This window comes from Chlorocebus sabaeus, chromosome 11, assembly GCF_047675955.1.
Source record: "Chlorocebus sabaeus isolate Y175 chromosome 11, mChlSab1.0.hap1, whole genome shotgun sequence".
Lineage (NCBI taxonomy): Eukaryota > Metazoa > Chordata > Mammalia > Primates > Cercopithecidae > Chlorocebus > Chlorocebus sabaeus.
In genome coordinates, this window is record NC_132914.1 from 7,446,350 (window position 1) to 7,473,738 (window position 27,389).

A 27,389-nucleotide genomic window follows, 5' to 3' on the forward strand; every position below is an offset into this window, starting at 1 on the left:
CCTGCAGGTTGTGGCAGCCCTAGGACTGAGCACATCTAGGTGTCCACCTGTGTCTGTGGGGGAGTTCTTGCGATGGGGCAGAGTGGGGAGTATGCACCAGGTTTTGGAGTTTTCAAGGTGTGCAGGGAGGAAGAGAAGCGGGTGGTAGACAGGTGCGTCTGGGAGCTGGGATTGAGTAGAGTTTGAGGGTCTGAACATGGCCCTTCCCCATTTACTATTCTCTAGTGAGAAGCCTGATCATTGCCATGTGACTGCTTGCTCACTGTTGGTACCTGGTTGTAGAGAGCAGCTCTGTGAGTGGAAGGAGAAGGATCCTGCCCTGGAGAGGGCCTGGCTAGTCCTCACCTGGGGTCTATCATTTGGTAACAGGGCTTCTGGAAATGGTAGCAGTTCTGGGCCTGGTGGGCATTTTGCTTCTCCTGGGTGGCAGCGGAAGTCTCTAGCTGGCAGGCTGGGGACTGCCCAAAGGCTCTGACTCTTAGGAAGAGCACAGTGGAACCGAAGGCCCTTATACCACCTTCGCTGGTGTATTCGTCCATTCTCACACTGCTATACAGAGCTACCTGAGACTGGGTAATTCATGAAGAAAAGAAGTTTAATTGACTCACAGTTCTGCAGGCTTAACAGGAAGCACGACTGGGAGGCCTCAGGAAGCTCACAATCATGGCGGAAGGCGAAGGGGAAGCAAGGACCTTCTTCACACGGCAGCAGGAGAAAGAGAGAAGGTGGAAGTGCTACACACTTTTAAACAACCAGATCTCATGAGAATTCCATCGGGAGACAGCACTAGGGGGATGGCACTAAACCATTAGAAACTGCCCCCATGATCCAATCACCTCCTGCCAGGCCCCTCCTCCAACACCTGAAGATTACAATTACACACGAGATTTGGGTGGGGACCTAGAGCCAAATCCTATCAGCGGGTGTCCTCCTTTTTCCAGGCTTTAGATTTGGCAAAACCTGATGGCATCTGCACACAGCCTCCTTCCATCTGCATCTCTCCGTCTCACTCACCCTCTTTTCAGCAAAGAACCCTCTGGCTCTAGTTTCACTGCGGTGGTCCTGGGAGGGGTAGGGAAGACCCAGAGGCTCCTTACCCTGGGAGGTCAAACTGGCCATCCAGGTTTGGCTCTTCCCTGCTGGTGTGTCTAGAACACCATCTTCCCCTTCTCGCTGTGGACTTCAGGGCCCTGCTGCTCTGTCCTCCACAGAACTTGTCAATCAACTTCCTATGAGCTAAGATCCGGTGCTGTCTGATATATCCTCCCTACGTCTGGTCACTCATGCCGTCTAATGGCGCAAGGCACATTGAGTTGTATTCTGATGTCTCTGTCCTTTTGAAGCCACAGAGTAAGGTCACACAACTGTGAAAGGAGCAGGGTACCATCTGAAGATGCTGGACATTCCTTTTAATAATTACCTAGGGGAGAGGCAGTCCTCAGACAGGACTCAGGTAGTTGGGCCTCAAAGAGGAAGGGAAAGGGGCAGTTGCCCACCTCTGAACTTCACTCTCTAGACTCGTGGAAGGGCAGATGCTGAGCTGTGGGTGCTGAGTGGTCTGGGCTTAGAGCTAGGATGGGAGGGCTGTGAGCACTGAGGGTGGAGTCATAGCTTTTTGTGGCTGGATATGTTTTTACTGCCCGAAGTCATCTATTGCCCCCACCCCCCAACCCCATTCTTCAGCCCACTTAGTGAATATTGAGGCTGTGGTCAGGATGGGGTCATTGCAATGAAAATCAAGGTTAAGACTATGTTTCAGTTATCTGTCTGCTTGTAAAAAATCACCACCACATTTTGTTTAAAACAGTGAGTATGTACTATTTCACACAGTTTCTGTGGGTCAGGAATCCAGAAGCGGCTGAGTTGGGTAGTTTAGGATCAGGGTCTCTCACAAGGCTTGGTCCAGGTGCAGGCTGCAGTCCTCCGGAGGCAGGACTGGGGCTGGAGATCTGCTTCCAGACGGTCACTCACATGGCTGTGGGCAGGAGGCCTCAGTTCTCTGCCACATGACCCTCCTCATAGGACACTTGAGTGTCCTCGTGGCATAGCAGCTGGCTTTCCCCAGAGTGACCCAAGATGGAAAGAGCAAGACAGAGGCGACAGTGTCTTTTATAAGCCAGCCTTGGAAGTGACATAGCATCATTTCTGCCTTATTCCATTGGTCACACAGACAATCCTGGTACGATGTGGAAGGAGACATCACAAGGACAGGAATACTGGGAAGCAGGTATTGTTGGTGGCTGTCTCGGATGCTGGTTCTCATAGAAGTAGATGTATTATTTTAGTACAATACATGCAGATGATCAGCTAGCAGGATATTATTTTTGCTGGGTATGCTTGTATTTCAGGCGCATTGACCCAAATCCAGAGTGCCTTTGGGGGCTCTGACCCTCTCCTCATCCACCTTGAGATCTGTAGAGTCCTCTCGTTCATCCCACCCAAGAGCAGGACTGGACGGATCAAAGCATGGCTTACAGGAGGCCAACACAATAGCGGGTAGGGCTTTGGGAAGACAGCATAGGTTTCAAAAGAACCAAGAAGCTGTTGAAAAGAAGAGCAGATGGGCAGGGAAGACGAGTCCCAGATAGAATGCCCTTTGCAACCTAGGGGAGGCAGACCACAGTGTGCATCCCGACACTTGAAGACAAGGTCTCCACCAGCAGATTGCCCAACAGAACAAGTTCAGAGCCTGGAGATCCCAGTTCCAGATCTCCCACACCCTGTGGGCTCTGTGTGGTCTTTCGTCCTGAAACAAAGTCCTTTAGTAAAGGACTCTTTAAATTCACTCCATCTGTGCTTTGCTTGCCAATAGCAGGGCACTTCTGTTACATACTGGACTATCCCTTCCTTCAATACTTTTATGGCTGAGGCTGCATTTGTGTCTCAGATAACTGAGGTGCATATTACTCTCTGTTCTATTTCCCTTTTGTTTCCTCCAAGACTTTAATAAACCCTCATCCAAGAGGCCCACCTTGTCCCACCTTGTCCCACCTATGCTTCTCAGAAAAGAAGGAGTGGTGGGAGACAGGCTGGGGTGGGGTTTTGCCACCTGGCTGCCCTTTCCCCTGTGGGTTCTTGCTCCAGTGAGGACCCAGCAGGATAAGCTTTAGTTGCATTAAGGGTGACAATAATTTCCTTACAGCTGGGTCAAGGATATGAGCGAGCCTCTTCTGAAAACAGCCAGGAAGGGAGAGGAATCCAAAGGGAGGAGCAGGTGTGAAAGACAAGACAGAAAGTGGATCAGGACCAGGCTTGGGAGGCGGCACAGGCACACAGAAGTGAAAGAATTCGCCTGAGGTTACACGACTCCTCGAGCGGTGTCTTTAGCTTTGCGTTGTGCCACCTGCCTGGGTCAAGGAAGATGCCACAGCTGTTGTTCTGTGCACAAAGAGGGAAAGGAAGATGCTGGCTCTCAGCAATTCTATAGAACAGAAGATGGAGACGCCACATGACCATAGGCACGTGCACCATACATTGAAGAAGTACATGCAAGCAGAATCGTGTGGGATATGCACACTTGCGTGGAAGAAAAACGGTTCCATTCACACTGAGGTAGACCCTCCATCTACGACTCATCTGTAGGGCGGGGGTGTGGGTACAAACTGAGGCGTGAATGGAGGGGAAACTGGAGCTCTGCTAGTGTAGAAGGATAATGGGATGTGCTCGCTTCAGCAGCACATATACTCAAATTGGAAGGATACAGAAAAGATTAGCATGGCCCCTGTGCAAGGATGACATGCAAATTCATGAAGTGTTTTAAAAAAAATTTTAAAAGAAGAAGAAGAAGAGGAGGAGGAGGAGGAGGAAGAGGAAGAGGAAGAAGAAGAAAGATGGCGAGATATCCTGCAGGAGACCAGGGCCAGGAGGGTGGAGGTCGCTCAAGAAGAGGGAAGCATGAGGAATCTCCAGCGTAGGGTGAGGGCGCTGGTTCCTGTATTCAGCTGTCATAGGGATGAGGGGAGCAGCTGGGAGGGTCAAGGGAGAGTGGCAGTACCTGCAGCTGGTGACTGGGGGAGTCCAGGCCTGGGATGTGGCCTCTGCTGCTGGTGCCTAGCACCTTGAATGAGATAGCTTCAGTACGTACTGTGGGGGATGGGGGAGTCCCAAGGGCTGGGGGGTTGGGGTGGTTGGAGCTGATGACTGTGCAGCCATCACTGCAGTAGCACTGGGCTGGACAGCTGACCCTGCATCATCCCTTTTCTCCTGCATTGAAGCCTTCTCTCCATGGATGGGAAGGCTAGAGTGGCTGTTGCAGCAGGGGCTGTGGAGGGCAGTGCTGTCCTGGGGAGCCCATGCATCCTTCTCTGGGGATGGGGAGTGGGGTGCAATGAGAGACTCTGGATATGGATCCCTTGGGGAGGCAACTCCCCTTCATCCTTGTCACCCCCAGATGGTTTACCTGCCTGGACAGCAAGATGATGGCTACACTAGCCCCCATTCTCTGGTATGCGTCACTTACACTTTGGTGTAAATATGTCACTGTGTAACCCCAAGGGTAGTGGCACTTGCTGCCTTGTCCTTAACTGAAGAATACAAGGCTTTGCTTCTAGTTAAGAGAATTTCAATCATCAGGTGAAGAGGCAGGGAGTAGTGCAAGTAACGATAGCCAGCATCTGTGAGGGCGCACTCCACTCCAGGTCCTCTGCTGAGTGTGCGTGCAGTCTTCACAGAATTCCCAGCAGGAGGGAAATGCTCTTGGTGTTGCCTTGTGGGCTGGTCAATGTGGCTCATTTGCTGAAGGCTGGCGATTTGTATATACTCCCGCAGCTACTGATAGGTGGCATTTCATGCCTGGCCGCTATGCAGCACTGCCTCCCAATTTTGGGTGGCATTTTAGGTTCCTCTAGAGCCTCTGAGGCAAGTGATTTGTCCATGAACTCAATGGCCTGGCTATGCCGGTGACCCTCTGCTTGGGCACTCACTGCCCATGGGGAACAGAACAGAGGCTCTGAGAGCTGCCTCCTCTCCCTGGTGGCCAGAGTAAAATGAGGGCAGAGGGAAGGCAGCTTGGGAAAGGGTGGGGTAGGGGGAGGCAGGAGGCTCACCCCCAGCTAGATGGTGGCTCAGGAAGCCCTTGAGAAAGATGGAGGTCCTTCTTGTTTTTGCTGGAAAGGTGAGTGTGGAAAGTCAGCTACATTTTATCCCCCTGGTACCTAAGTGGCCTCTAGTGGGAGTGCGAATTCAGCATGGAGCACAGGTTCCCACAGAGCAATGCCATCCTGTTGGCTGAGGCCTGGGGAGAGGGTGAGGGCCTGGAGATTGCTGATTCTGGCCCCTGGGCAGGCAGGGTTCTCTGGGTACTGCTTGCACCCTGGCCTCAGAGGCCTTGGTTACCACTGTTGTTTCTTTCTTTCTGTCCTCCATGCAAACTCGGGTCAGTTATATCAGAGACCTTCACAGGGCGCCTGGATTTGCCCACTAGGTCTCCTCACCTCTTGCCCTTCACCTCCTGCTGTACCTACAAGTTCTCCCTGATTCCCACCTGCCCATAATCATGGACACAGCCCCAGGATGTGCAGGGTGAGCCCCCAGGGACCCTGACAGCATGGATACTCTGATGACTGGGCGTTACCCCAGGGAGAGGGAGCTGGGGGAGATTTCCCAGACAGCTGGTTGGGGGTTATGAAAGTGGCCTCATGGCTGATGCGGTGGCTCACACCTGTAATCCCAGCACTTTGGGAGGCTGAGGCGGGCAGATTGCTTGAGGTCAGGAGTTCGAGATCAGCCTGGCCAGCATGGTGAAACCCAGTCTCTACTAAAAAATACAGAAAAATTACGTGGGCATAGTGGCATGTGCCTGTAGTCCCAGCTACTCAGGAGGTTGAGGCACGAGAATCCCTTGAACCTGGGAGGCAGAGGCTGCAGTGAGTCGAGATTGCACCATTGCACTCCAGCCTGGGCGAGAGAAAAAGATTCTGTGCCCCCCCCCCAAAAAAAAAGAAAAGAAAAGAAAAGAAAGAAAGAAAAAGAAAAAGTGGTCCTAGTCCCAGGCCAGGTGGGAGCAGCAGGCTCTAGGGGAGGAATTGCATCCTGTGGAAGAGCAGGGAGCCGCTGGATGGGGTGGGGGTGAGGGAAAGGGCAGCCCCCACCCTCATCTCCATCCTCTGCACGCTAGGGATACCAGGCCTCTTACTTGGGGTACTTAAGCCTAGACCAGATGTGATTCCTACATCTTAGGGAGTGACATTAGGGTGGGGGAAAGGGACCAAAATGGCCATGCCTCTGCTTTCTCTTGGGATCTTGGGATCTGTGGTGGCCTCTAGGGGTTCCCTGCTGCCAATAAGTGGTCCAGCCATGTTACAGGATTGGACCCCTGGCTGGGATGGCCTTTGTGCTTTAGAGTTGAGGCACTTCCTGCTTCTACCTGAGCTCGTTTTCAACATACAGGCCTGGGCACATAGGAGTCAGGGTCATGTGGGAGGTGGTGGCTGAGGGGAGAGGTGGGCAGTTGGGAGCGGTACACGGCTAGACCTTGTTGCTCTGCCTCCTCTTGGGACCCCCAGTGGGATGGAGCCCAAGTCCTGGGCAGCACATGGTCCTCTGCTTCACAGGACACACACCTGTACCCACCCTCCCCATCCACTTTCGCTCAGTTTATTTTGGGGAAAGGGCTCTGAATTGACCTTTGGTCTTTACAGACTCTCAGGGACCATCTGGAGTTCCAGCCAGAATCTGGGCCCGGTGGAGTGGGAGTGGGGCAGGGGCCTGCATTGGGCTGACTTAGAGAGCACAGTTATTCCATCTCATATGGAAATAAACATTTTGGATTCCTGATCATATCCCTGGGGTTTAAGACTTTGGCCAACCAAGTCAACTCCACAACTTTGTGTGTCCCTGGGAGGGTCTGGTGTGCGACCCACCTGTCTGTGGCCCTTGTCCCCTCCCCTGCCCTTTCTCCACTCACATCTTGTTCCCACTGGAGACTATGTCTTCCTTCTGAGGATGGGTGGAACCTGATTTGAATGAGGGGTAAGGGTCTTGTGAGGACGAGGACATGGGTTGGGGGTGTGTGTGTGTGTGTGCGTGTGTGTGTGTGGTGGGAATGGAATATCCAAGAAGGTGGTGGAGGAGGGAGGATTGAATTTGGAGGATCCCTGGCTTCTGCTGCGGTGCATAGCGCCCCCTGCTGCCCGCAGGGGAAACAGCAGCTCCAGCCTCCCACAGCGGTCCCCTCCCCTCTGCCGGTCGAGCTCCCACCCTCTTGGAGATGCCTCTGAAGCTGCGTAGTCCACCCCTGATGCCTGTGTTCCGTTAGGGGGTCTCCAGGCCTCTTGGTGGGGTCTGGCCCCTGGAGGAGTGTGGTCGAGTGGAGGATGGGGACCTGCAGTGGCCATGATCTAGACGCCCACATCACTGGGAGTTTTGAGGGGATTGAGCCCACTTTAGCTTGGGTGTTAAAACCACCATGGTAAGAAGTGTCAAACTTTGGGGGGAAAATTAAAATGTATAAAAATATTTAGAAAAACCCACCATGGGGGCCTACAAGCTCCTGAGTCAAGGCCTCTGCCGAGACTTCACTGACCAGCATGGTCACTGAAGGGCATGGAGGACCGTCCTGTGGGAAGACGCTTGGACGCGCACTGTAAACTCAAGAGCGAGGACACTGTTGATCTGGAGATGTGGGCGATGGGTGAGTACACACGGAGCATCCTCCTGTGCCTTGGAATGGGACAAGGTGGATTCCAGCAGCCCTCAGAGCTTCTGCTGGTTGGCTTTGCGAAGAAGGGGCTTTCCACTCTACTGGGGACATCTGCAGAGAGGTTGGGCAGGGAATAGGATATTCCATTCAACCCCGAGTTCCTTTTTTTTTTTTCTATTCCAAATTCATTCCAGAGTGTGTGGTAGGATCAGTATCGCACGCCTAGTTCTTGGCCAGAGCCCTAGTGACTGTCTTGTGTGCATGGGGGGCCCAGCCATTGCAGGAAGATGGGGCAAGAGTCTTCATCTGATGAGGGCCAGGGACTTTCCAACTCCCTCAACCCTTCCCCCGGGCTCTGTTCCCACCCTCACATTGAGCCCTCCTCTCTCTGACACTTGCCCCCCTAGGACTTTTATTCTGAAAGAGCCAAGGCCCGTGGAGGTGGAGAGGAGGCCCGAGGCTGGAGCTGGCCTTGTCCCTGAGCCAGCTCCACCCTTCTGGGCTGTTTTCCAAGGCAGCGACTCTGGGACCCTTGCTGTCCTCAGCTCTCCTCTTTATCTCTGGTCTCCAGCCTTTCTGGCCTTTCAGCAGAGGGTCCCTATAGCCAGGACTGCTGGGCTTCTCTTTCCTATGCCTTAACACCCCTGTATTCCTGTCTTTTATTCCTTGACCTTGCATCCTCCGTCTACTTCCTTTTTCTGCTTTTTCTGGCTTTCTTGCTGCTTGCCCTTCCCAAAGCAGACAGGTCACTGTTTAGAAGCTCCCCGCCTACCCCAGCATTGGAAAAAGGTCTTACCCCATCCCATCCCTCTTTCCCAACACATAGGATGGAAGTATCAAATAGCCAGATGCCTTCAGATGTCAGAACTGTGGGGTCCGTTGAACCCTGTGTGGGTGGGGCTGTGTCTTGGGCCTGGTGTTGTTGAGTACATGAGGCTTTCTCGAGAATAAGGACAAAGAAATGGACAAAAAACCTCTGCCGGTAGCCCTTGTTTAAACTCTTGAACCCCAGTCACAGTTTTCCAGAAGTCCATCAGGATAGAATTTTCACTAATCGCCAAATGCCCATAGCTTAGTTCTTTCTTAGAAGGAAAAGAAGAGGTCGAATGGACAGGAGGGAGGGGACATTGGTTGTTCTCAGGGGCTCCTTCCCTTTGCCTGCTTCTTTCATCTGGGAGGCCAGACCTTGACCTGTAAGTGAGGTCACTATTGGGCAGTGGTGTGCGAGAAAGGACTTTGGCCTGGGGGCTGCAAGTTACAAATTAACACAGGGAGGGGTGAAGAGGGACCCAGAGGGAGGGTAGGTGGCCAGAGGCAGGGACAGCTGACCTGGCACAATCTGGGCTTGAAGGGGGCACAGCAGGAGGGTCTGTGGGCTGGTGCTGTCTGGAGGGGCCTCAGTTCCTCTCTGGCTATCTGACCTTCCTGAAGACCTGCTCGCACACTGCATCCCTTGCAGTCAGTTCCTGGGGAGAGAGGGGAAGTAAAGGGGAGTGAGAAAGAGGGCTTTTGCCAGCCAGAGCCCCTTCCTCAAGGTCCTTGACCTCCATTTACTCCTTCCGGATACAGCAGCTTGAGTGTTTGATGTATGGGCAATTGTATTATTATTCCACATCCTCAACTTTCCACCCCTCAGGAAGGAAGGTGGCTGGGTCAGGGGATGTGAAACGGCTGAAGCCTCCATTGCTCCAGTGATGATTTATGGGCATTCATCTGACTCGTAGCCAGGGCCCACCTTGGCCACTCTGTTTCTTCCTCTCCCCACTCCTCCCAGTGCTTTTGCTTTCCCTCCCTGGTCAATTCCTTGGACAGGGAGTGGGGCTGGGCTGGGGGAAGAGTGGTGGACCTATCTGGTTTGGACAAGGGAATGCCTCATAGCTGGAGGCCCTTCTCCCAGACACCCAGCCCCTACCCCATTTACCAGATACAGCATCTCTCCCTCCAGCCAGTGTCTCCAGCCCCGGTTAGGGACCTCCCCTTTCTGCACACACACCAACTGCTCCTCCTCCCAGGTTACTATGGTCTATAGGTGAAAGAGGGAATAAAGACATTGGGAGGCCAGCTCACTCTGAGTGGGCTCCCCCTTTTACTCCGCAGCAGATACTGTCTGCTCCAGCCCCTCCACTGAGCGAGGAGCTGCTCTGATTCAGCAGGACTCCCTTTCCCCTTCGGTTTTTTTTTTTTTTTTTTTTTTTTTTTTGGTGAGACAAGGTCTTGCTCCATCACCCAGGCTGGAGTGCAGTGGCAGGATCTCGGCTCACTGCAAACTCTGCCTCCTGGGTTCAAGTGAGTCTCATGCCTCACCTACCCGAGTAGCTGGGCTGACAGGCATGCACCAACATGCCCGGCTAATTTTTATATTTTTAGTAGAGACAGGATTTCTCCACGTTGGCCAGGCTGGACTCAAACTCCTGAGCTCAAGTGATTTGCCCGCCATGGTTTCCTAAAGTGTTGTGACTATAGGCATGAATCATCACACCCAGCTTCCCACTCCTAAAGGTCACCGAGGGGGGCCCAAAGTTGTCTACAGTGACCTTTGGGTGAGAGCAGGGGTGGTAGCAGAATAAGTAGAGGTGAAATTGGGGAGGGCATTTATGAAGAATGGAGACTTTTTTCTCTGGATACTTCTGGCTGACCTAGAGGGACTTTTGAGAAAAAAGAGAGATTGGTTGGAAATCCTACCAGGTAATCTCATTTCTCCTCTTTCTCGGTTTCAAGAACAGCTGAAGTATCCTTAGAAATAAAGAGTCAACCCCTCTGGGCCTGAGCATTCAATCAACCTTACTGAGTTCTCCCATAGGAGAGGCCCCAAACAAGGAGCTCAGAGTCTTGAACGGATAGAGGAGCAGTAAATAGGTAACTGTGACACCAGGCAGTGGGGCAGGCAGAGTGAAATCTTTAAGGAAGTTGGGAGTTAATTAGATTAGAGAAAATGGGAAATTTCTAGCAAGGAAAGAAACAGCTAGAAATAGTGGTAAAAGAGAAAAGCAATTAGTTCTGAAGGGCTCTAACCTAGAGTATATGTGCTGCAGGCAATTGAAGAGCTGATTCACAGACATCCCTTGTATGCTGAGTTAAGTGTAATAGATGATATAATGTAATAAATCATCACTGAAAGGGTGTAAGTCAGAGAGTGACATGGTCACATTTATATTTTAGGTAGACCCTGTGGCTACAGCATGCAGATTAGAGGAGGGTTAAGATTGAGAACCAGCAGGATGCAGTGGCTTACACCCTTAATCCCAGCATTTGGGAGGCTGAGGCAGGAGAATCACTTGAAGTCAAGAGTTTGAGACCAGCCTGGGCAACACAGTGAGAACCCAACTTTACCAAAAAAAAACCCAAAAAAACAACAAAAAAAACCCCCAAAAAAACCAATTTCAGGCACCAGGTGAGAAATGAAGGCCTGAATTAGGGTGGTAATAGAGAAAGGTTAGGAGGGAACACAGGAGAGCCATTTAGAAGAGTGATGCTCAACAGAAATAAAATGGGTCAGGAGCCATATTAGACAAGTAAAGATAAATAGGGGAAATTAATTTAAATAATATATTTTAGTTAACCAAAAATATTCAAAATATTATTGTTTCAGCATGTAACCAATATAAACATTTCCAAAATGCTTCTTTTTATTTGGCATTGTCTGAAAGTCCACTTACAGCTTCCAGATTTGGACTAGTTATATTTCAAGTATTCAATGGCCATCTGAAGTTAGCAGCTGCTGCTATACTGGGTAATGCAGAAAAGTTACAAAGATTTCTTGGCCAATTAGATGTGGTGGTGGGGTGTGTGTGTGTGTGTGTGTGTGTGTGTGCATACTGGGAGCCTAGAGGTAAGGAAACAAGAGATATTGATTATGACTCCCAGGTCTCTGGCCTGGCTGATGATTGCCATTAGTGGAGACAGTAGATATAAAAGTGGGGTAGATTTGGATAGGAAGACGGTGAATTTGAGTTTGACCTTAGGCCTTCAAATGGAAACTGGTTTCAGGACCCCCACCCCACCAAATCTGCTGAATAAAATAGCTTAGTATCTGAAGAGAACCTACGTACACCCCCTGTATACTTTATTATTATTATTTTGATACAGAGTCTTGCTCTGTCACCCAGGCTAGAGTGCAATGGCGTGATTGTGGCTCACTGCAACCTCTGGCTCCTGGGTTCAAGTAAATCTAATTCTCCTGCCTCAGCCTCCCAAGTAGCTGGGATTATAGGCATGCGCCACCATGCCCAGCTAATTGTTGTATTTTTGTATTTTTGTATTTTTTTTTTTTTTTTTGAGACAGAGTTTTGCTCTTGTTGCCCAGGCTGGAGTGCAATGGCATGATCTTGACTCACTGCAACCTCTGCCTCCCAGGTTCAAGTGATTCTCCTGCCTCAGCCTCCTGAGTAGCTGGAATTACAGGCATGCGCCACCATGCCTAGCTAATTTTTTGTATTTTTAGTAGAGATAGGGTTTCTCCATGTTGGTCAGGCTGGTCTCGAACTCCCAACCTCAGGTGATCTGCCTGCCTTGGCCTCCCTAAGTGCTGGGATTACAGGTGTGAGCCACTGTGCCCGGCCTAATTTATGTATTTTTAGTACAGACGAGGTTTCACCATGTTGGCCAGGCTGGTCTTGAACTCCTGGCCTCAAATGATCTGCCTGCCTCAGCCTCCCAAAGTCCTGGAATTATGGGTGTGATCCATCACGCCCAGCCTTTTCCCATATGCTTTAAATAATCTCTGGATTACTTGTAATGCCTAATGCAATGCACATGCTCTGTAAATAGTTGCTATACTGTGTTATTTTTTATTTGTATCATTTTGTATTTTTTTATTTTTATTTTTCCCAAATATTTGCCATTTGCAGTTTGCTGAAGCTGTGGATGCAGAACCCATGAATATGGAAGGCCAACTGTATTTTGTAGGCAGTTGAAAACATTGCCCTGGAGCTCAGGAGATGGCTCTGGCTGGAGAATTCATGCCAAGGGCAGCCTATAGATGGAAGCAGAAGGCATGGGTGTAGATGATTTAGCCTATGGATAGTGGGCAGACAAAAGGGAGAAGACATTAAGAAAAAACTCTGGGGAGAAAACTCCAGTTTAAAGGATTAATAGGAGGACTAGGATCTGCTAGTCCTAAGAGGCTAAGAAGGAATATGTAAGAAGTAGAAAGAAATGCAGGAGAGTGAAGTTATTGATGCTAAAGTAAAAGAGACTCTGGGTGACCAACAGTGTCACAGGCTAGAGAGTAGGCAAATGTTTGCTCTTCGGTCTGGGTTTCCCTGTTCTTTGCCCTTTGGGCTGGTGAGAAGAGAGGGCAGGGAAGAAGTGGGAGAGAGACGGGGAGCACCAGGACCTGTTAGTTCTGGAGACTGGTATCCTGGGGACTGCGTTCCCTGCCATGGTGACCATTCCCCTCCTCCCCTCGCTCTGGCTGGGGAAGGTCACTTTGTTTTGCCCCATGTTGTTAGGAGTCTCCTGTGATGCCTCCTTCTGGCCACCACCCAGCCACGGGAAACGTACCTGGCATTTCCGTCCGTCCACGCTCCTGAGGTCCTCTTCAAACTCCACTCCCACATCGAACTGCACAGTGTAGTTTCGGAAGGTGCTGAGCGTCCTCACCGTCATGTGGTTGCCCTGGTGGTCGATCTCCTTGTCGGGCTTCAGTAGCAGCGCGATCTTCCGCACAGCCAAGCTGATGTCTGTGGGAGCTGCCTCTTAGTAGGGGTGCTGCTAGCCAGCCAGGAGCTCCTCTGCCAGCAGCAGCCCCTCAGGGCTGTGAGTTTTCCTTCTTTGGGTCTGGGACTATGGATTCACCCCCTCCTACCAATGCCTGGTTAGAAATGGATCCTGGGTCAGGCGCCAGCCGCCTGAGCCTTTCCACAGTGTCCAACCCCGGGCATTCCCTCTTCTCCATGGACCAAGAGGCAGGAAGAAAGAGGGGAGAAAGGGAGTGACAGGGGTCTGGGAGGGCGAGGCCATTACTTAAGGCTTGCAGGTAGTCCTCCATGTTCTTCTGCGAGACAAAGCGGTAGTAGCCAGTGAGGTTGGGAGGCATTGTGTGGATCAAGGTTTCAGGAGAATACAGGAGACAGGGTGAGGAAGGAGGGGGCGTTGTCTGGCAGGTGAGGCTGAGAGACTCAGGCCAGCAGGCACACAGACAGGATGTGTAACGGCCTGGTTACCAGGGCTTTTTATAAGGCTGGGGCCCTGTTGCAATAAGAGTCCCTATCAGACTTCCTCCCTCCCCCTATGGTGAGTTTGGGGGCAGTGTCTCCAGACTGAAGGAGGGGCAGGGATTTGGCAAAGTTGTGTCTGACCTAGGCTTTTACTTAGGAAGGAACCTGGAGCAGGATCTGGGGCTGTCAGTCATCCAAAACTGGAACCATCCAAAGGCCAGTTTTGGCCTCCACCTCATTTTTGGCAGGCTTGGGAACCCTCCCAGGGCCTGAGGGGCAGTCTTTCCCGGGAGGCACCTGAGGCTGGTCTGGCTGTGTGAGGTGGAGATGAGTTCCAACAATATCCTGAGATCCTGGGACTGAGTGATGTTGGAAGATGTGAGGGGAGGGTTGAGGACAGCCAGCTGCCCAGAAGCCACCATGAAGAGCACCCTGTAGGTCTGGCCCCCAAAGCTCCCTCAGGCAATGTGCTCAACTGGGACCCCAAAGTGGCATTCCAGACTCTTGGTCCTAACGAGCCATTAGGAGGGAGGCGGAGCCCGAGGGCTGCTGAGTTCAAAGTCCGGAACAGACAGCCAGAGAGGAGTTTGTTGGCTATTCTGGAGAATTTTATTCTCTTTGGCTTGGGACCCTGAGGGTTTTCTCTCCCTCTGAGTCATCGATGAGACCATAACCCCCAGTCTCCAGCCCTAGGACAGCCCATGCTTTCCAGATGTATTTCTGTGAAGGCGGGGTGGAGGCGCCTAAATAATACTGTGCCCCGCCCCCAGCTGCCCAGTTGTGTCTCGAACCTGCCATCGTCCCGGGCTTCAGAATCCACTGGGCTTGGTTCATCACGGTTTAAGGTGAAATTCGGTTTAAGGTGAAGGAGGGAGGGCAGGTAGGCGGGAGGAGGCGACCGGTCCCGACAGGTGCACGCGCGAGGGGTGCACGACGTGCTATCCCTCCTCGGGTCCCGGAGCCTCGCTACCGCCCTGTGATTTCCTCGCAGACGTGGGCTACAAATGCGATTTCTCAGATTCAGACTGAGGGTTTTACTTCATCGTTCCCAGAGGGCACGCAGCAGGGATCTGTGGATGGAAGGGGCTGTGGAAAGAGGTTAATGCAGAGTTTGGGGGGCGGGGTGATGCGGCGCCACCCCTCCTGGCCGCCCTCAGGTCCCGCTGACGTCTCTCTTCTCCACCCCCTGGCTTCTGGCTTCTTTCTCCCCACGTCCCTCTTCTTTCCCACCCCCTCCGTGGCTCTCCAGCTTCCTCCCCAGCCCCCGCAGTTCCTCGGCTCCCCCAAATTGCAGCCAGGGGAAGGAGCCCTGAAGCTCTCCAGCCCCGACGCCCCAGTCCCATTGGCTCCCTCCCCCGCTGCAGCACCTGGTACCCCCCAGTCACCTGATTGGCCGGCGGCGCCATCAATCGTTGCCCGGCTGTGCTGACGTCATCCTGCAGTAGCGGGGTTGGGGTGGGAGTGAGAGAGTGAGGACGCTGGGCTGGGGGAAACTGGAAGCCGCTGCAAGTCCCCCGCCTCAGCTATCCAGATTGGGATCTGCCCAGGCCCGCTTTATGGACTCGTGTGGGCGGTAGGCTCCTTTAGGTCCCTGCCCTGCTGTCCCCCGCTCCTTAGAGACCCCCTGTATCCCTCCCGCAAGGTGGAATCCGCAGGCTGGAGGCTCCCAGGGGAGGCAAACGCCTGGCCCTGCCCTGCCCCACGCCGCACCATGACCCTCCTGCTGCTGCCCCTTCTGCTGGCCTCTCTGCTCGCGTCCTGCTCCTGTAACAAAGGTGAGTGAGGTGGGGGTGGGGGTCCTGAAAGAGGGGTGTCGGGCAGCGCCGTGCGCGGCAGGGGTGGGAAGGAGGTGTCGAGGCTCCCTGGCACCTGACAGTTGTCTGGTCCTCTTCTGATCACCCGCCTTCCCATCCATGTTCTTAGACCTGCTCGTCTCCTCTCCCTCTCTTCCTCCCAGCTACACCTTCCTTTCCGGTCCATCTCTACCCATGCGTTTCTCTTGCTGGTCATCTTGCTCCCATTTGGTCTCCATTGCCGTTCTGTGGTCTCTATTCTCCCCCTCCCCCAATTTCTACACGCCGGTGGCTACCTCGGGTCTGGGAAGGATTGTCCCCGAGCGGGTGACAAACGTCTCCCAGCGGCTCTCCCTTTCACTGGCGCATGCTAAGGGTGTGTGGCAGATCCATCTGCTTCGCCTCCATCCCATCCTGGGGAGAAAGTATTTGCTGCAGTTCAGCAATTCGGAGCACGTATGTTTTTGCGTGTGCCTCTGCATTCATACCCTTATGCCTGCATCAGCTGGGCTGTGGGTTACCAGAGCTGCCCTCTCTGGCAGACAGCGGATACATTCAGCTGGGCGGGGCTGTCGGATGGACGGAGAGGGAGGACGTGGAGGGGAGGGGGCTTGCGGGCAGAGGGCTCAGGTAGGTGGAAACGGATGGAGACTGGCAGGAAAGGGCAGAAGTGGGTGTGTGGGGGGCGCCAAATGAGTAGTGAGAGGGAAAGCTGAGAAGGAGAAGACCGGAGATGAGGCGTGGGAGGGGGTGAGGAGGGGATGGAAAAGGGTAAAGGTGGAGGCAGAAAAAAGAGGGAAGAATGAGAGGAAAATCAGGAAAAGAGTGAGTCAAGGAGGAGCCCGGGAGCCTAGGAGTGAAAGGGAGCAAAGGCAGAGACCGCAGGGGGCCAGGAGGAGAGGAGACAGAGGCTCAGAGGCCTGGGGAGACAAGCAGGGTGGGAGCGGGAGCTGCGCAGAAGGCGCCCAGCCCTGCCCTTCCATCGCGCTCTGTTCCTCGCCTGCATCTCTGACCTCAGCCTCCCCTCTTAGCCTCCTGCCACTTCCTGTACCGCCTCCTGTGCACCATCTTGTGGCTTTCTCCTCAGCATTCAGGAAGGGGTTATGGTGGTCATCAGTAAGAAAGCCTTCCCTTGCCACAGGCTTGCTGGGGTGTGGTTGGAGGAGAGAATGGAAATCAGGGTTTCTTGCTCACCATGAGATACTGGGGATGAGATTCCTTTTGGTGACTCAGTTTCCTTCTGCCTCATGGGTGTGCTTTGGGAGCCTGGGTGTTGGCTTGATGGGATTAGATAGAGCAAGTGTGGAGGCTGGGTTGGGGGGTGATGTGGAAGAGGAGGAAATATGCTTCTCCACAGTCCCTCACCAGCCTGAATCTGGTAGAAGATGGGGAGATTTGGAGTCTGATGAGTCCAATCCATTCTGAATTGGCTGGTGGTTGAAGGGAAGAGGGGTGGGGTAGATAAGAGCTGGGATTGAGTTCTGTATAAAAAGTGGGTTTCAGGGAATGTGGTTTGATGGTCTGGTGGAGGACACAGAAATGTGCCGGTTTCGAATGTGTTCTCTTGGGTGTGGGGGTGGGAAGCAGGGACAGGATTTGTCATGTTTCTAGGCCAGCCTGATAATCCCTTAGGATGACGGCTCTGCTGGGTCCAGTTGCTCGACATTGATTCCTCTGCTCCATTCCTGCCCCTCTCTGCCCCCTCCCTCTGTCCTATATATCTTCACTTCTCTCCTTTCTCCCCATCCTGTGTTCTGGGAGAATGGCCTCAAGTTGGGGCTTGGCTGGGAGAAGTGCAGAGTGAAGGAATCAGGATTGAAATGAGTTAGGAGGAAGATAAGCAATCAGGATCTCAGGAAACTTCTACCTCTTTTTCTAGTTTCAATTCTGTCCTTAATCTATCCCTTCCCTTTCCAGGGCCTTCTCACGGCCCACCACTGCTCCTTGAAGTTCCCAGTCTCCATTCTCTAGCATGTGAAATCCCTAAAGAACATCCTCCACATCCTGACCATGGTTCCCAGGGAGATAGTGATCCCCTCCTTCTCACCCCCAGGGCAGGTAGTTTCCATGGGAACTGTCTACCCTACTATAGGAGAAGGCTATGACCTTCCGCAAACCCTCTGACTCCTTTAGTACCTGATTTCTTGTCTTCAACCATCCGCCTCCTGTAAGGTGCTCGTATAGGGGGTGGAAAGGGTGAGGGTGCTGAGGTGTGAGTTGTCTGGGTCAACAAGGGTTGTTGTGGGAGTAGAGGCCCTGCTCACAGGTGCTTCCTCTCCTCTCCCTGGGGTGGGGGCAGCCAACAAGCACAAGCCATGGATTGAAGCAGAGTACCAGGGCATCGTCATGGAGAATGACAACACGGTCCTGCTGAACCCACCACTCTTTGCCTTGGACAAGGATGCCCCGCTGCGCTATGCAGGTAATTGGGATTGGGGGATGGCAAGGCAGGATAGGACAGAGAAAAGTGGGTGGGAGGGCCAAAATCAAGGGAGGGAGGGAAGGTCCTGGGAGCAATGAGAAAGTAAGGGAAGAGGCCTTGGGAAAATAAAGGTGGGCTCAAGGAGGGAAATTGGCTCCATTGAAGAATGGAGATTAAGTCAGGGATGCCAGAAAAGGACATGGCCAGGCAAGGGTTAAACACATCATGGGCCGGGCGCGGTGGCTCAAGCCTGTAATCCCAGCACTTTGGGAGGCCGAGGCGGGCGGATCACGAGGTCAGGAGATCGAGACCATCCTGGCTAACACAGTGAAACCCCGTCTCTACTAAAAAATACAAGAAAACTAGCCGGGCGAGGTGGCGGGCGCCTGTAGTCCCAGCTACCCGGGAGGCTGAGGCAGGAGAATGGCGTAAACCCGGGAGGCGGAGCTTGCAGTGAGCCGAGATCGCGCCACTGCACTCCAGCCTGGGGCACAGAGCGAGACTCTGTCTCAAAAAAAAAAAAAAAACAAACAAACAAACAAAAAAACACATCATGATTTTGTCACATCTCAGGCCTGGAGGCTCTGGGAGGTTGCTGCTCAGGGAAGCTGGGCTTGGAGTTGTGTGTTTGATCATTAATGCTTTTATGCCTACAGGAGAAGGGACAGGGCTTCGGGAGGAGAGGTGGAGCTGGACCCCAGGTGGGGAGGCTGAGGGTGGGGAGGGAGACACAGCAACCTCACTCCTCCCCTTCTCCCCTTTGCCAGGTGAGATCTGTGGCTTCCGGCTCCATGGGTCTGGGGTGCCCTTTGAGGCCGTGATCCTTGACAAGGCAACAGGAGAGGGGCTGATCCGGGCCAAGGAGCCTGTGGACTGCGAGGCCCAGAAGGAGCACACCTTCACCATCCAGGCCTATGACTGTGGCGAGGGCCCTGATGGGACCAACACCAAGAAGTCCCACAAGTGAGGAAGTCCTTATCTCCTGCCCCATGTGTTGCGGGGTCCTCCTCCCTTCTCCCAAGCCCACCATCCTCTGTCAGTGTGGTCATCGAATGTCCACCCCCACCCGCTGCTGTTCCTAGGACTTAGGGAACCCCATCCCCTGCTGTTCCTAGGATTTAGGGACCTTCAGGCAAGGTGACAGAAACGTATAGTAGACTTCAGTGGATCTAATCTTGGTTTTGCCTCTCATGACCTTGGGCAGCCTAGCCTCTCTGGACTTGCTTTTCCTTATCTGTAAAATGGAGATTGTGATGACACCTACTTCCTAAGGTTGCTGTGAAGAGTCCAGGAGATGGTTTGTGTTGACAGCATGCACCAGAGTGCCTGATACACAGTGAAGGGCTTAGTACATGGGCGTAATGACGAGGAGGAGAGCAAGAAGGAAGAGGATGAACACACTCAGCACGCATCCAGATTCCTTTCAACTGCCCCCTCCAGTCTATTTGCAGTGTATACCACACACACGATCCCTAACATACACATATAGCTCTAGGTGAGGGCGGGCAGGGGATGGTTGTAGCAAGAAAGAGGCTCCGGTCTGGGACACCTACGCCTGTTGCCAGCTAACTTCTTATTTGAGAATAAGAGAAAGATCTTCAGTCAGGATGCCTGAGCCACTAAGAGACACTAGAGATAAAAATGCTCTTTGTGACTCAGTTTCCCATTTGAAGATAGGACCCTTGCCTCTGGGGCCTGGGAACTTGCGTCTTGGCTGGGGGCAGGGCTCAGTATGAAGGGCCTCGACCCAGCTCTGCTTGCCCTGGCGCATGACTACGGAGGGGCCACATGCACGGGAGGCAGCGCTGCCCACACGTGCTCTTCAGATGTGTCAGATGACTTGTGACCTTTGTACAAATGCCATTTCCCTTCTGATGGCTGGTTTTAATTTGGCTTTTACTCTGCATCTTCCTTGGTTATCCCCCTGGAGCTGACTGTTGTGAAGGAAGGCCCTGCTGGATTTTATGCCTTAGCCCGCCTCTTGGCATCCTTACCCATGGCATTCTGCACAGAAGTCATCAAAATCAGCTCCTGAGTACCCCGGGGCTTGTTCCTTATCCCCTACCTCAGTCCCCTTTCTTCGGGCCCTCCCCCTGGTGTTGTCCTCTCCCTGGCATGGCTCTGATGCAGCTTGGTGCTCTGTGGGGTGGCGAGGAGCGTGCTGGCTGCCTCAGTCTCAGGGATAGACGGGCAGGCTCCCTCCTGCTCTGGCTCCCGGTCGGGATTCCTGCTTGCTCCTTTCTGGCATATGGGTGTACCATGTCGAGGCTGTACCTTGGTGTACAGTATTGAGGCTGTATCTCGTTGTGCCCATATTGAGGCTGTTTGTTGGTGTACAGTATTGAAGCTGTATCTCGGTGTACGGTATCGAATCTGTCCCTCCGTGTGTCATATCAAGGCTGTATCTTGATGTACCGTATGGAGGCTGTACCTCAGTGTGCTGTATCAAGGCTGTATCTCGATGTATAATATCGAGGCTGGCTGATGTGTCCCCATCCCTCCTCCCCGCTGGTATGTGCAGGGCCACTGTGCACGTGCGGGTCAACGATGTGAACGAGTTTGCCCCAGTGTTTGTGGAGCGGCTGTACCGTGCAGCTGTGACAGAGGGAAAGCTGTATGATCGTATCCTGCGGGTGGAAGCCATTGATGGTGACTGCTCCCCCCAGTACAGCCAGATCTGCTACTACGAGATTCTCACACCCAACACCCCTTTCCTCATTGACAATGATGGTGAGTCCGCCCCTGGCTTCCCTGGCCACCCAGTTCCCCTTGTGCACCCACCTCCCTCAGGACAACCCGGGGTTCCACTCTCCACTTTCACCCCTCAGACCCTTGCCTCACCCTTCTTCCCAAATGGAGCCTTCCCTTCCCAGACACCTTTTCCCAGCGTCCTGCTGCCTAACCTGCCTGCTGCCCAATGAACTCGCACATCCTCCCATCTCTGCCCTGGGCTTTCTCCAGTGCTCTAACGCTCTGTCCTCCTGACCCCACCCCAGGGAACATTGAGAACACAGAGAAGCTGCAGTACAGTGGTGAGAGGCTCTATAAGTTTACAGTGACGGCTTATGACTGTGGGAAGAAGCGGGCGGCAGATGACGCCGAGGTGGAGATTCAGGTGAAGCCCACCTGTAAACCCAGCTGGCAAGGTGAGAGCTCAGTGCTGGGCCCCGTCTTGTGAATCCTCTTTTTTCTTCGTCTCTCTTTCTGTCTCTTCTGACAATCATGGGGGCTAGGCTAGGGCTTGGAGGATATTGGGGCAGATTTGCAGCTATCTCCTCTAGCCGGGCCATCCTGCCAGGAGTCCCAAACTGTCCATGGACATGGCAAGAGGAGCATGGAAAGGGGAGGCTGCTTTACCCTTCTCTCTCCCCATCGCCCTCTCTGTCTCACCCATGCAGGCTGGAACAAAAGGATCGAATATGCACCAGGCGCTGGGAGCTTGGCTTTGTTCCCTGGTATCCGCCTGGAGACCTGTGATGAACCACTCTGGAACATTCAGGCCACCATAGAGCTGCAGACCAGCCATGTGGCCAAGGGCTGCGACCGTGACAACTACTCAGAGCGGGCGCTGCGGAAACTCTGCGGTAGGTGTGCTCCCAACACTGCCTCAGGCCCATCCCTTCCCATCCAACCTCTCTCCAAACTTCTCCAAGTCTCTGCTTTATGTCACCTCTGGCCATCCACAGGTGTTTATCCATAGAGGTTGTGACACATGGTTAGCTTCTGTGGCCCAAAAGGCAGGTACATGTGTCTTTGGCAAAAATGCATAGTCGTTGCCCCAGACAGTCACGAGATGCATGGTGGAACGATGGTGGGGAGAGATGAAGAGCTGGAGAATGGGTTAACTGGGGAGATACTCTTAGAAGAGAGTTCATCCCTCTCTTGTCTTTGAAAGGCCACAAGAGGTGGCGAGTTATGCTGCAGGAAATCTTTTCCCATCAGTCCCTCTTTCCCTGCCTCCTGCCCATTTCACCATCTGCTGCTTCTTGGCTCTGACACTTGTGCCTCCTGGGGCTCCCACAGGTGCTGCCACTGGGGAGGTGGATCTGTTGCCCATGCCCGGCCCCAATGCCAACTGGACAGCGGGACTCTCGGTGCACTACAGCCAGGACAGCAGCCTGATCTACTGGTTCAATGGCACCCAGGCTGTGCAGGTGCCCCTGGGTGGCCCCAGTGGACTGGGTTCTGGGCCCCAGGACAACCTCAGTGACCACTTCACCCTGTCCTTCTGGATGAAGCATGGCGTAACTCCCAACAAGGGCAAGAAGGAAGAGGAAACCATCGTATGTAACACTGTCCAGAATGGTGAGCCTCCCCTCCAGGCACTAGCCAGAGAGGGAAACTGGCTTCTTTTCCTGCCTCTGTCACTGCCCATTGTGTGACTGTGAACAGGTCACTTCCCTTGTCTTCATTTGTGAGGTGCAAGTGCCAGGTGTGATATGCCTTGATTCTGTGCTTTATCCCGAACATGACATGTTGGATCCTACTGCGGTCAGAGTGCAATGGGATTCCTTGCTGCTACTCTCATTTTCAGTTGCCCAATCAACTTCCCTGTGTCCCACCATGTGGTAGGCTGCCCCCACGCCCTATCTCCACTCCCATTAAAGCTCCTCCATTGCAATGGGAAAGCCTGGGTAATGGTGTGCCCCATTCTTTCATCTTCCCATTTTGGGACTGGTTGGCCCCATCTCCGAGCCCTGTTCTTCCCCCAACTGCAGGGCCTACTCCACTGGAGAGGGCTCAGTCTTGACCTGCTCTTTCATTTCTAGCCACTTCTTCAACCTCATTTCTCTTGACCTTGACAACTCTTTTGAAAAGGGTTGTCACCCATGATGTATGTGTTAGCCAAAGGACTGATGAAGAGCTGGTGAGGGAGTGGGCCGCTGATGCTCCCCACTCAGCCAGCCAGGGTGCCTCAGAAGCCCAAGTTATCACTTGGACTGGAGTGTGTGTGTGTGTGTGTGTGTGTGAGAGAGAGAGAGAGAGAGAGAGAAACGCTAGAGAATGAAGGAATGAGAGAGGATTAAGAGAATCCAGCGTCCTCTCCTTCCTGCTGCTTTGAACTTGTTCTGGCCTCAGCCTCTGTACTTGACCCCGTCCCCTTCCTGTGCCCTCAGAGGATGGCTTCTCTCATTACTCGCTGACTGTCCACGGCTGTAGGATTGCCTTCCTCTACTGGCCCCTGCTTGAGAGTGCCCGCCCAGTCAAGTTCCTCTGGAAGCTGGAGCAGGTGAGGCCAGAGCCAGGCTCCTGCGAGGGCTGAGTAGATGTGACTCACTTTTAGGAAAGGACCTTCTCTGGGCAGGGTCAGCATTTTCTGGGTTCCCCTTGCGTTCTCTTTGCTTCTCCACTTTCAGCCTCTGACCATTCTACTCCCAGGTCCTCTTGTTCCCTTTTCCCAAGGCTTGTTCCCTGCAGAAAGCACTTCTGGATTAAAAAAAAAAAAAAAGGAACAAATGACTACTAACAGCAAACTCGACCAACCATCTATTTCCTCCCTGTTTTATTCCATCTCTCTCTTAAATAGAACTTTAACAGTGTATGTCCCTGACTCTCAGGCAGTTAGCCTGTTGTAATCAAGATAAGTCATTCTGAGGTACACAGGTTGGGTTTGAGTCTTGCCAAGGGAATTTGCTGGCTATGAAATCTTCATTAATATGTGTAAACTTCAGGGTTAAAAAAAACCCTATTAAATAGGGATAAAAAGAATTCTGTATCCCAGAGTCGTTAGGATTAAATGACGTAATAGACCCTTGTAGACTGAAAAGCACTCCCTCTGTATATGTTAATTCTCACTATTATCAGCCCTGATTATGGAGGGATAAATAAAAATGGATAAAATATTTAAAATCCTCTCTTGAGCCAAGAGTTGCAGCCTCTTCATTATTTATTCTCCAGGCTGACCGCAAGGACCAGTGAGGACTAATTTGAGTTTTTACTCCTTCTGTTTCTCTTGTAAGTCCTAGTGGAGTGGCTGAGTAAGCAAATGGCAAAAAAAAAAAAAAAAAAAAAAAAAAAAAAAAGCAGAACAGAGAAAGAGAAGTGCCCAGATAATTTATAAACTAGATAATTGAGGGCTATCTACAAAAGCTTTGCTGTCTGTGGCACTCTTTTAAAGAGACAGTCTGCCATTTGCTGCTTCTTGATTTCCGCCCCCCCACCACACGTTGCAAATATTGATAACGTTACCCTTGCTATCTTTCTTTAATTCAACCTCATTTAATCAACCACTATCTATCAAATACAACTAAGTCTCTGTCATTCAGCTAGGTTCTGGGGGTACAATGAGTGAAACAAAATCTTTGCCATCATTGAACTTACGTTTTAGTTGGGGAGATAAATTTTTAAAAAGTAAACAGACATGTAAAAATGATAAATTGTGATAAATGCTCTGAACACAGCAAGCAAGGGACTGGGACAGAGCATAGGGGGAGGCAAGGAGAGGAGAAGTCACCTTGGATTGGATGCTCCTGGGGGACCTGACTGAGGTGGAATTTAAGCCTAGTGCTAAAGGATGAGAAATAGCTGCCTGTGGGAAGAGAGTGGGAAGGTTCCAGGAAGAGGGAAGAGCAGATGCAAAGGCCCTGAGGCAAGAAAGAGCTCAGCATGTCCCAAGCATGAAAAGAGGGCCAGTGAGGTTGGAGTACAGTGAACAAGGCTGGAGGTAAGTTGCAGAGATGGGCAGTGATCAGGTTGTACAGTGGACTTTTTCAGCAGGGTTAGTCTCGATTTTTGTCATATGAGAGATGGGAAATGTTTTTTGAAGGATTTAAAGCAGAGGCATGACCTGATCAGATATATATATAAATATATATGTGTGTATATATATATTTTTTGGTATGGAGTCTCACTCTGTCACTAGGCTGGAGTGCAGTGGTGTGATCTTGGCTCACTACAACCTCTGCCTCCCGGGTTCAAGCCATTCTCCTGCCTCAGCCTCCCTCGTAGCTGGGACTACAGGCACCTGCCACCATGCCCAACTAATTTTTGTATTTTCAGTAGAGACGGTGTTTCACCATGTTGGCCAGGATGGTCTTGATCTCTTGACCTTGTGATCCGCCTGCCTCCGCCTCCTAAAGTGCTGGGATTACAGGCGTGAGTCACCGTGCCTGGCCAGATTTACATTTTAACAAGATCCCCTTGGCAACTGTGGGATAGATATATTGAAGAGATCTAATGGTGACAGTAAACAGGACTGTTGCAACAGTCTTCATGAAAGGAGTTGGGGACATGACTGATGTGTGGCAATGGAGACGGAGAGTCCTGCACAGAAACCTGCAGCGTGTAGCTCTGCTTGGACCCGGGATCAGCAGCACCTGCTGACGGACTGGATGTGGAGGCTGAGGGAAAGGGAAGATCAAAGTTGTCTCCTGTGTCAGCCGCTTGAGCAGCTGGATGGATGATGGAGCATTTATACTGCTTGGGGAGAAACTGAGGGAGTTGGGAAAGGGCATGGACTTGCATCTTACATGTGTTAAATGTGAGATACTTGTGGACATCCAAGCAGAGAACCTGGCATTCAGAGGAGAATTCTGGGCTGGAGATGCAGGTTTTGGAGTTACCAGTGTATAACTATGGTACCCAAACCCATGGCAACAGATGAGGTGACTTCTAGGAAGAGAGTGTAGAGAGGAAAGAGAAGAGGGCCTAGGTCTGAGCCTTGAGGAACCCCAACATTTGGAACTGGATGAGGCAGAGTACTGTCTGCCTCTTTTTCCTCTGACCATCCCCCAATCCATCTTGGCTGGCCCTAGGAGAGACTGCAAAGGGAAGCAGTATTTATTTTAGTGCTTAATGGTGGGTTAGAAGCTACCCTAGAGATAACCTGTAATCCCAGCTACTTGGGAGGCTGAGAGGATCACTGGAGGCCAGGAGTTTGAGACCAGCCTAGGCAACATAGTGAGAGCTCATCTCTAAAAAATAAAAAAATTAGCTGGACGTGGTGGCACATACCTGTAGTCCCAGCTACCCCAGAGGCTGAGGTGGGAGGATTGCTTGAGCCCAGGAGTTTGAGGCTTCAGTGAGCTATGATTGCACCACTGCACTCCAGCCTGGGGGACAGAAGGAAACCCCATCTCTAGAGTTTCCAGTGCCTTACATACATACGTAATACATAAGTTTTTGGGGGAAATGTATTCATGACAGTGTGTTACTCCTCTTAGGAATATTTATAGCTTTAAAGATTTCCCTGAAGAGTGGAATCTTTGCTACTAGGATGATTGCCTGATAGATTTTGAACAAGGATGTTATTCCTTGAGCTGGATAGGCAGCAAAGCACTAGTAAGCCCTATTGGTAGAACTGGGAATAGAGGGACTGTCCCCTGTCTCCCAGGAGACGGGGCAGTGCCTGGGGTTAGCTCTCTGAAGAGGAATTACCTGAGAGGCTCTTGCCCCTACCCTACTCGCCCAGGTCTGTGATGATGAGTGGCACCACTACGCTCTGAACCTCGAGTTCCCCACGGTCACACTCTACACCGATGGCATCTCCTTCGACCCTGCCCTCATCCATGACAATGGCCTCATCCACCCGCCCCGAAGGGAGCCTGCTCTCATGATTGGGGCCTGCTGGACTGGTAAGTCCCTCTGAGCTTCTCAGTGAAGACTCCAGTGGTTTAGGATTTGGGAAGGGAAGTAGGCTGGTGAGGAGCAAGGGCAGTCTGACGCGGTGGCTGAGGCCACCTCGTGCATCTCTCTGCAGCTGGGCAGGGTGACTCTGAAGATCTCCAGGGAAGGGACCACAGCCTCCCTCCCATATCTCCCACTAATCCAATGGGTCATCACCTCTGACTCAGAGGAATTAATTTCTCAGGCATCCCCAGACACTCTCTCTGTAACTCCGGCCCGTTTCCACTTTGTTCCATCAAAGTCACGATGACTTCCATAGCCTGTTCCCCTGCTCAAGGAGAGTAACCCCTTAGAGTGTCCTCAGTCTTTCAACTTTTAAGCCATTAAAAACCTTTTCTCCTCTTGGGAGTGTGTGTGTGCACATGTGCCTGCCTGTCTTACCAGAGCCCACGTGTTTCCTCAGCAGTATATCGTATTTGGGGGTTTGTCTCTAACAGAGGCTGGAGAGTTTGGGACATGACAAAAGAAGGGTTGGGGTTGAGCTGGGAGGTTGCAGGTTATACAGGGGAGGGTCAGAGTCCCATGTGAATATGAGAGCACTCATGGGGATGAGAGGAAGACGTCTCATTCCTCTCTGTCAATCTTTCCACATCCCTGAACTCATCACCACTGTTTCTTTTTTATCCCCAGAGGAGAAGAACAAAGAGAAGGAAAAGGGAGACAACAGTACAGACATCACCCAAGGTACTCTGTGTGTAAGAACTGGAGACCAGAGAGTTCTCATCCTCACTTTCTGTTCTGAGACCCCTTTT

At 52.1% G+C, this 27,389-nt stretch overlaps 2 protein-coding genes and 1 non-coding gene across 5 annotated transcripts in view; 2 read left to right on the top strand and 1 right to left on the bottom strand.

Annotated features, from left to right (window-relative positions):
- Nucleotides 1–2,056: 2,056 nt before the first annotated feature.
- RBP5 (retinol binding protein 5) lies at nucleotides 2,057–14,698 on the bottom strand. Of its 3 annotated transcripts, none has more exons than XM_037988337.2 (4): nucleotides 14,589–14,698; nucleotides 13,142–13,320; nucleotides 9,561–9,662; nucleotides 8,614–9,105 (listed from the first exon to the last, which is right to left on the bottom strand). In XM_037988337.2, exons 1-4 carry the CDS (start codon nucleotides 14,629–14,631, stop codon nucleotides 9,052–9,054), a joined length of 378 nt encoding a protein of 125 aa, XP_037844265.1. In that variant the 5' UTR covers nucleotides 14,632–14,698; the 3' UTR covers nucleotides 8,614–9,051. The 3 variants fall into 3 exon arrangements, with proteins under 3 accessions (XP_072876544.1, XP_037844265.1, XP_007965646.1); XM_007967455.3 differs by lacking the exon at nucleotides 14,589–14,698 and adding an exon at nucleotides 13,604–13,805; XM_073020443.1 differs by lacking the exons at nucleotides 8,614–9,105; nucleotides 9,561–9,662; nucleotides 14,589–14,698 and adding exons at nucleotides 2,057–2,252; nucleotides 13,604–13,817.
- Nucleotides 3,660–3,770, top strand: LOC119620753 (U6 spliceosomal RNA). Its single transcript, XR_005237305.2, has one exon. It is a non-coding gene; the product is annotated as a U6 spliceosomal RNA (small nuclear RNA).
- Nucleotides 14,699–14,878: 180 nt separating the features above from the next.
- CLSTN3 (calsyntenin 3) overlaps nucleotides 14,879–27,389 on the top strand; it is a 29,062-nt gene continuing 16,551 nt past the window's right edge. The window contains exons 1-10 of the mRNA XM_007967454.3: nucleotides 14,879–15,572; nucleotides 17,890–18,012; nucleotides 18,780–18,975; nucleotides 20,534–20,742; nucleotides 21,009–21,158; nucleotides 21,411–21,596; nucleotides 22,036–22,317; nucleotides 23,130–23,242; nucleotides 26,423–26,585; nucleotides 27,268–27,321. Coding sequence (XP_007965645.2) covers nucleotides 15,509–15,572; nucleotides 17,890–18,012; nucleotides 18,780–18,975; nucleotides 20,534–20,742; nucleotides 21,009–21,158; nucleotides 21,411–21,596; nucleotides 22,036–22,317; nucleotides 23,130–23,242; nucleotides 26,423–26,585; nucleotides 27,268–27,321 — 1,540 coding nt within the window. The 5' untranslated portion in view covers nucleotides 14,879–15,508. The remainder of the gene's footprint in view (nucleotides 15,573–17,889; nucleotides 18,013–18,779; nucleotides 18,976–20,533; nucleotides 20,743–21,008; nucleotides 21,159–21,410; nucleotides 21,597–22,035; nucleotides 22,318–23,129; nucleotides 23,243–26,422; nucleotides 26,586–27,267; nucleotides 27,322–27,389) is intronic.

What these genes read in the sequence shown, in the direction of transcription:
- RBP5 (XM_007967455.3), bottom strand. Translation starts at nt 13,676, where the DNA reads ATGCCTCCCAACCTCACTGGCTACTACCGCTTTGTCTCGCAGAAGAAC. An exon ending in GGACTACCTGCAAGCCTTAA is followed by an intron (nt 13,321 to 13,603) that starts GTAATGGCCTCG and finishes CAGCTCCCACAG; the next exon opens with ACATCAGCTTGGCTGTGCGG. An exon ending in TGGACGGACGGAAATGCCAG is followed by an intron (nt 9,663 to 13,141) that starts GTACGTTTCCCG and finishes TTTCACCTATAG; the next exon opens with ACCATAGTAACCTGGGAGGA.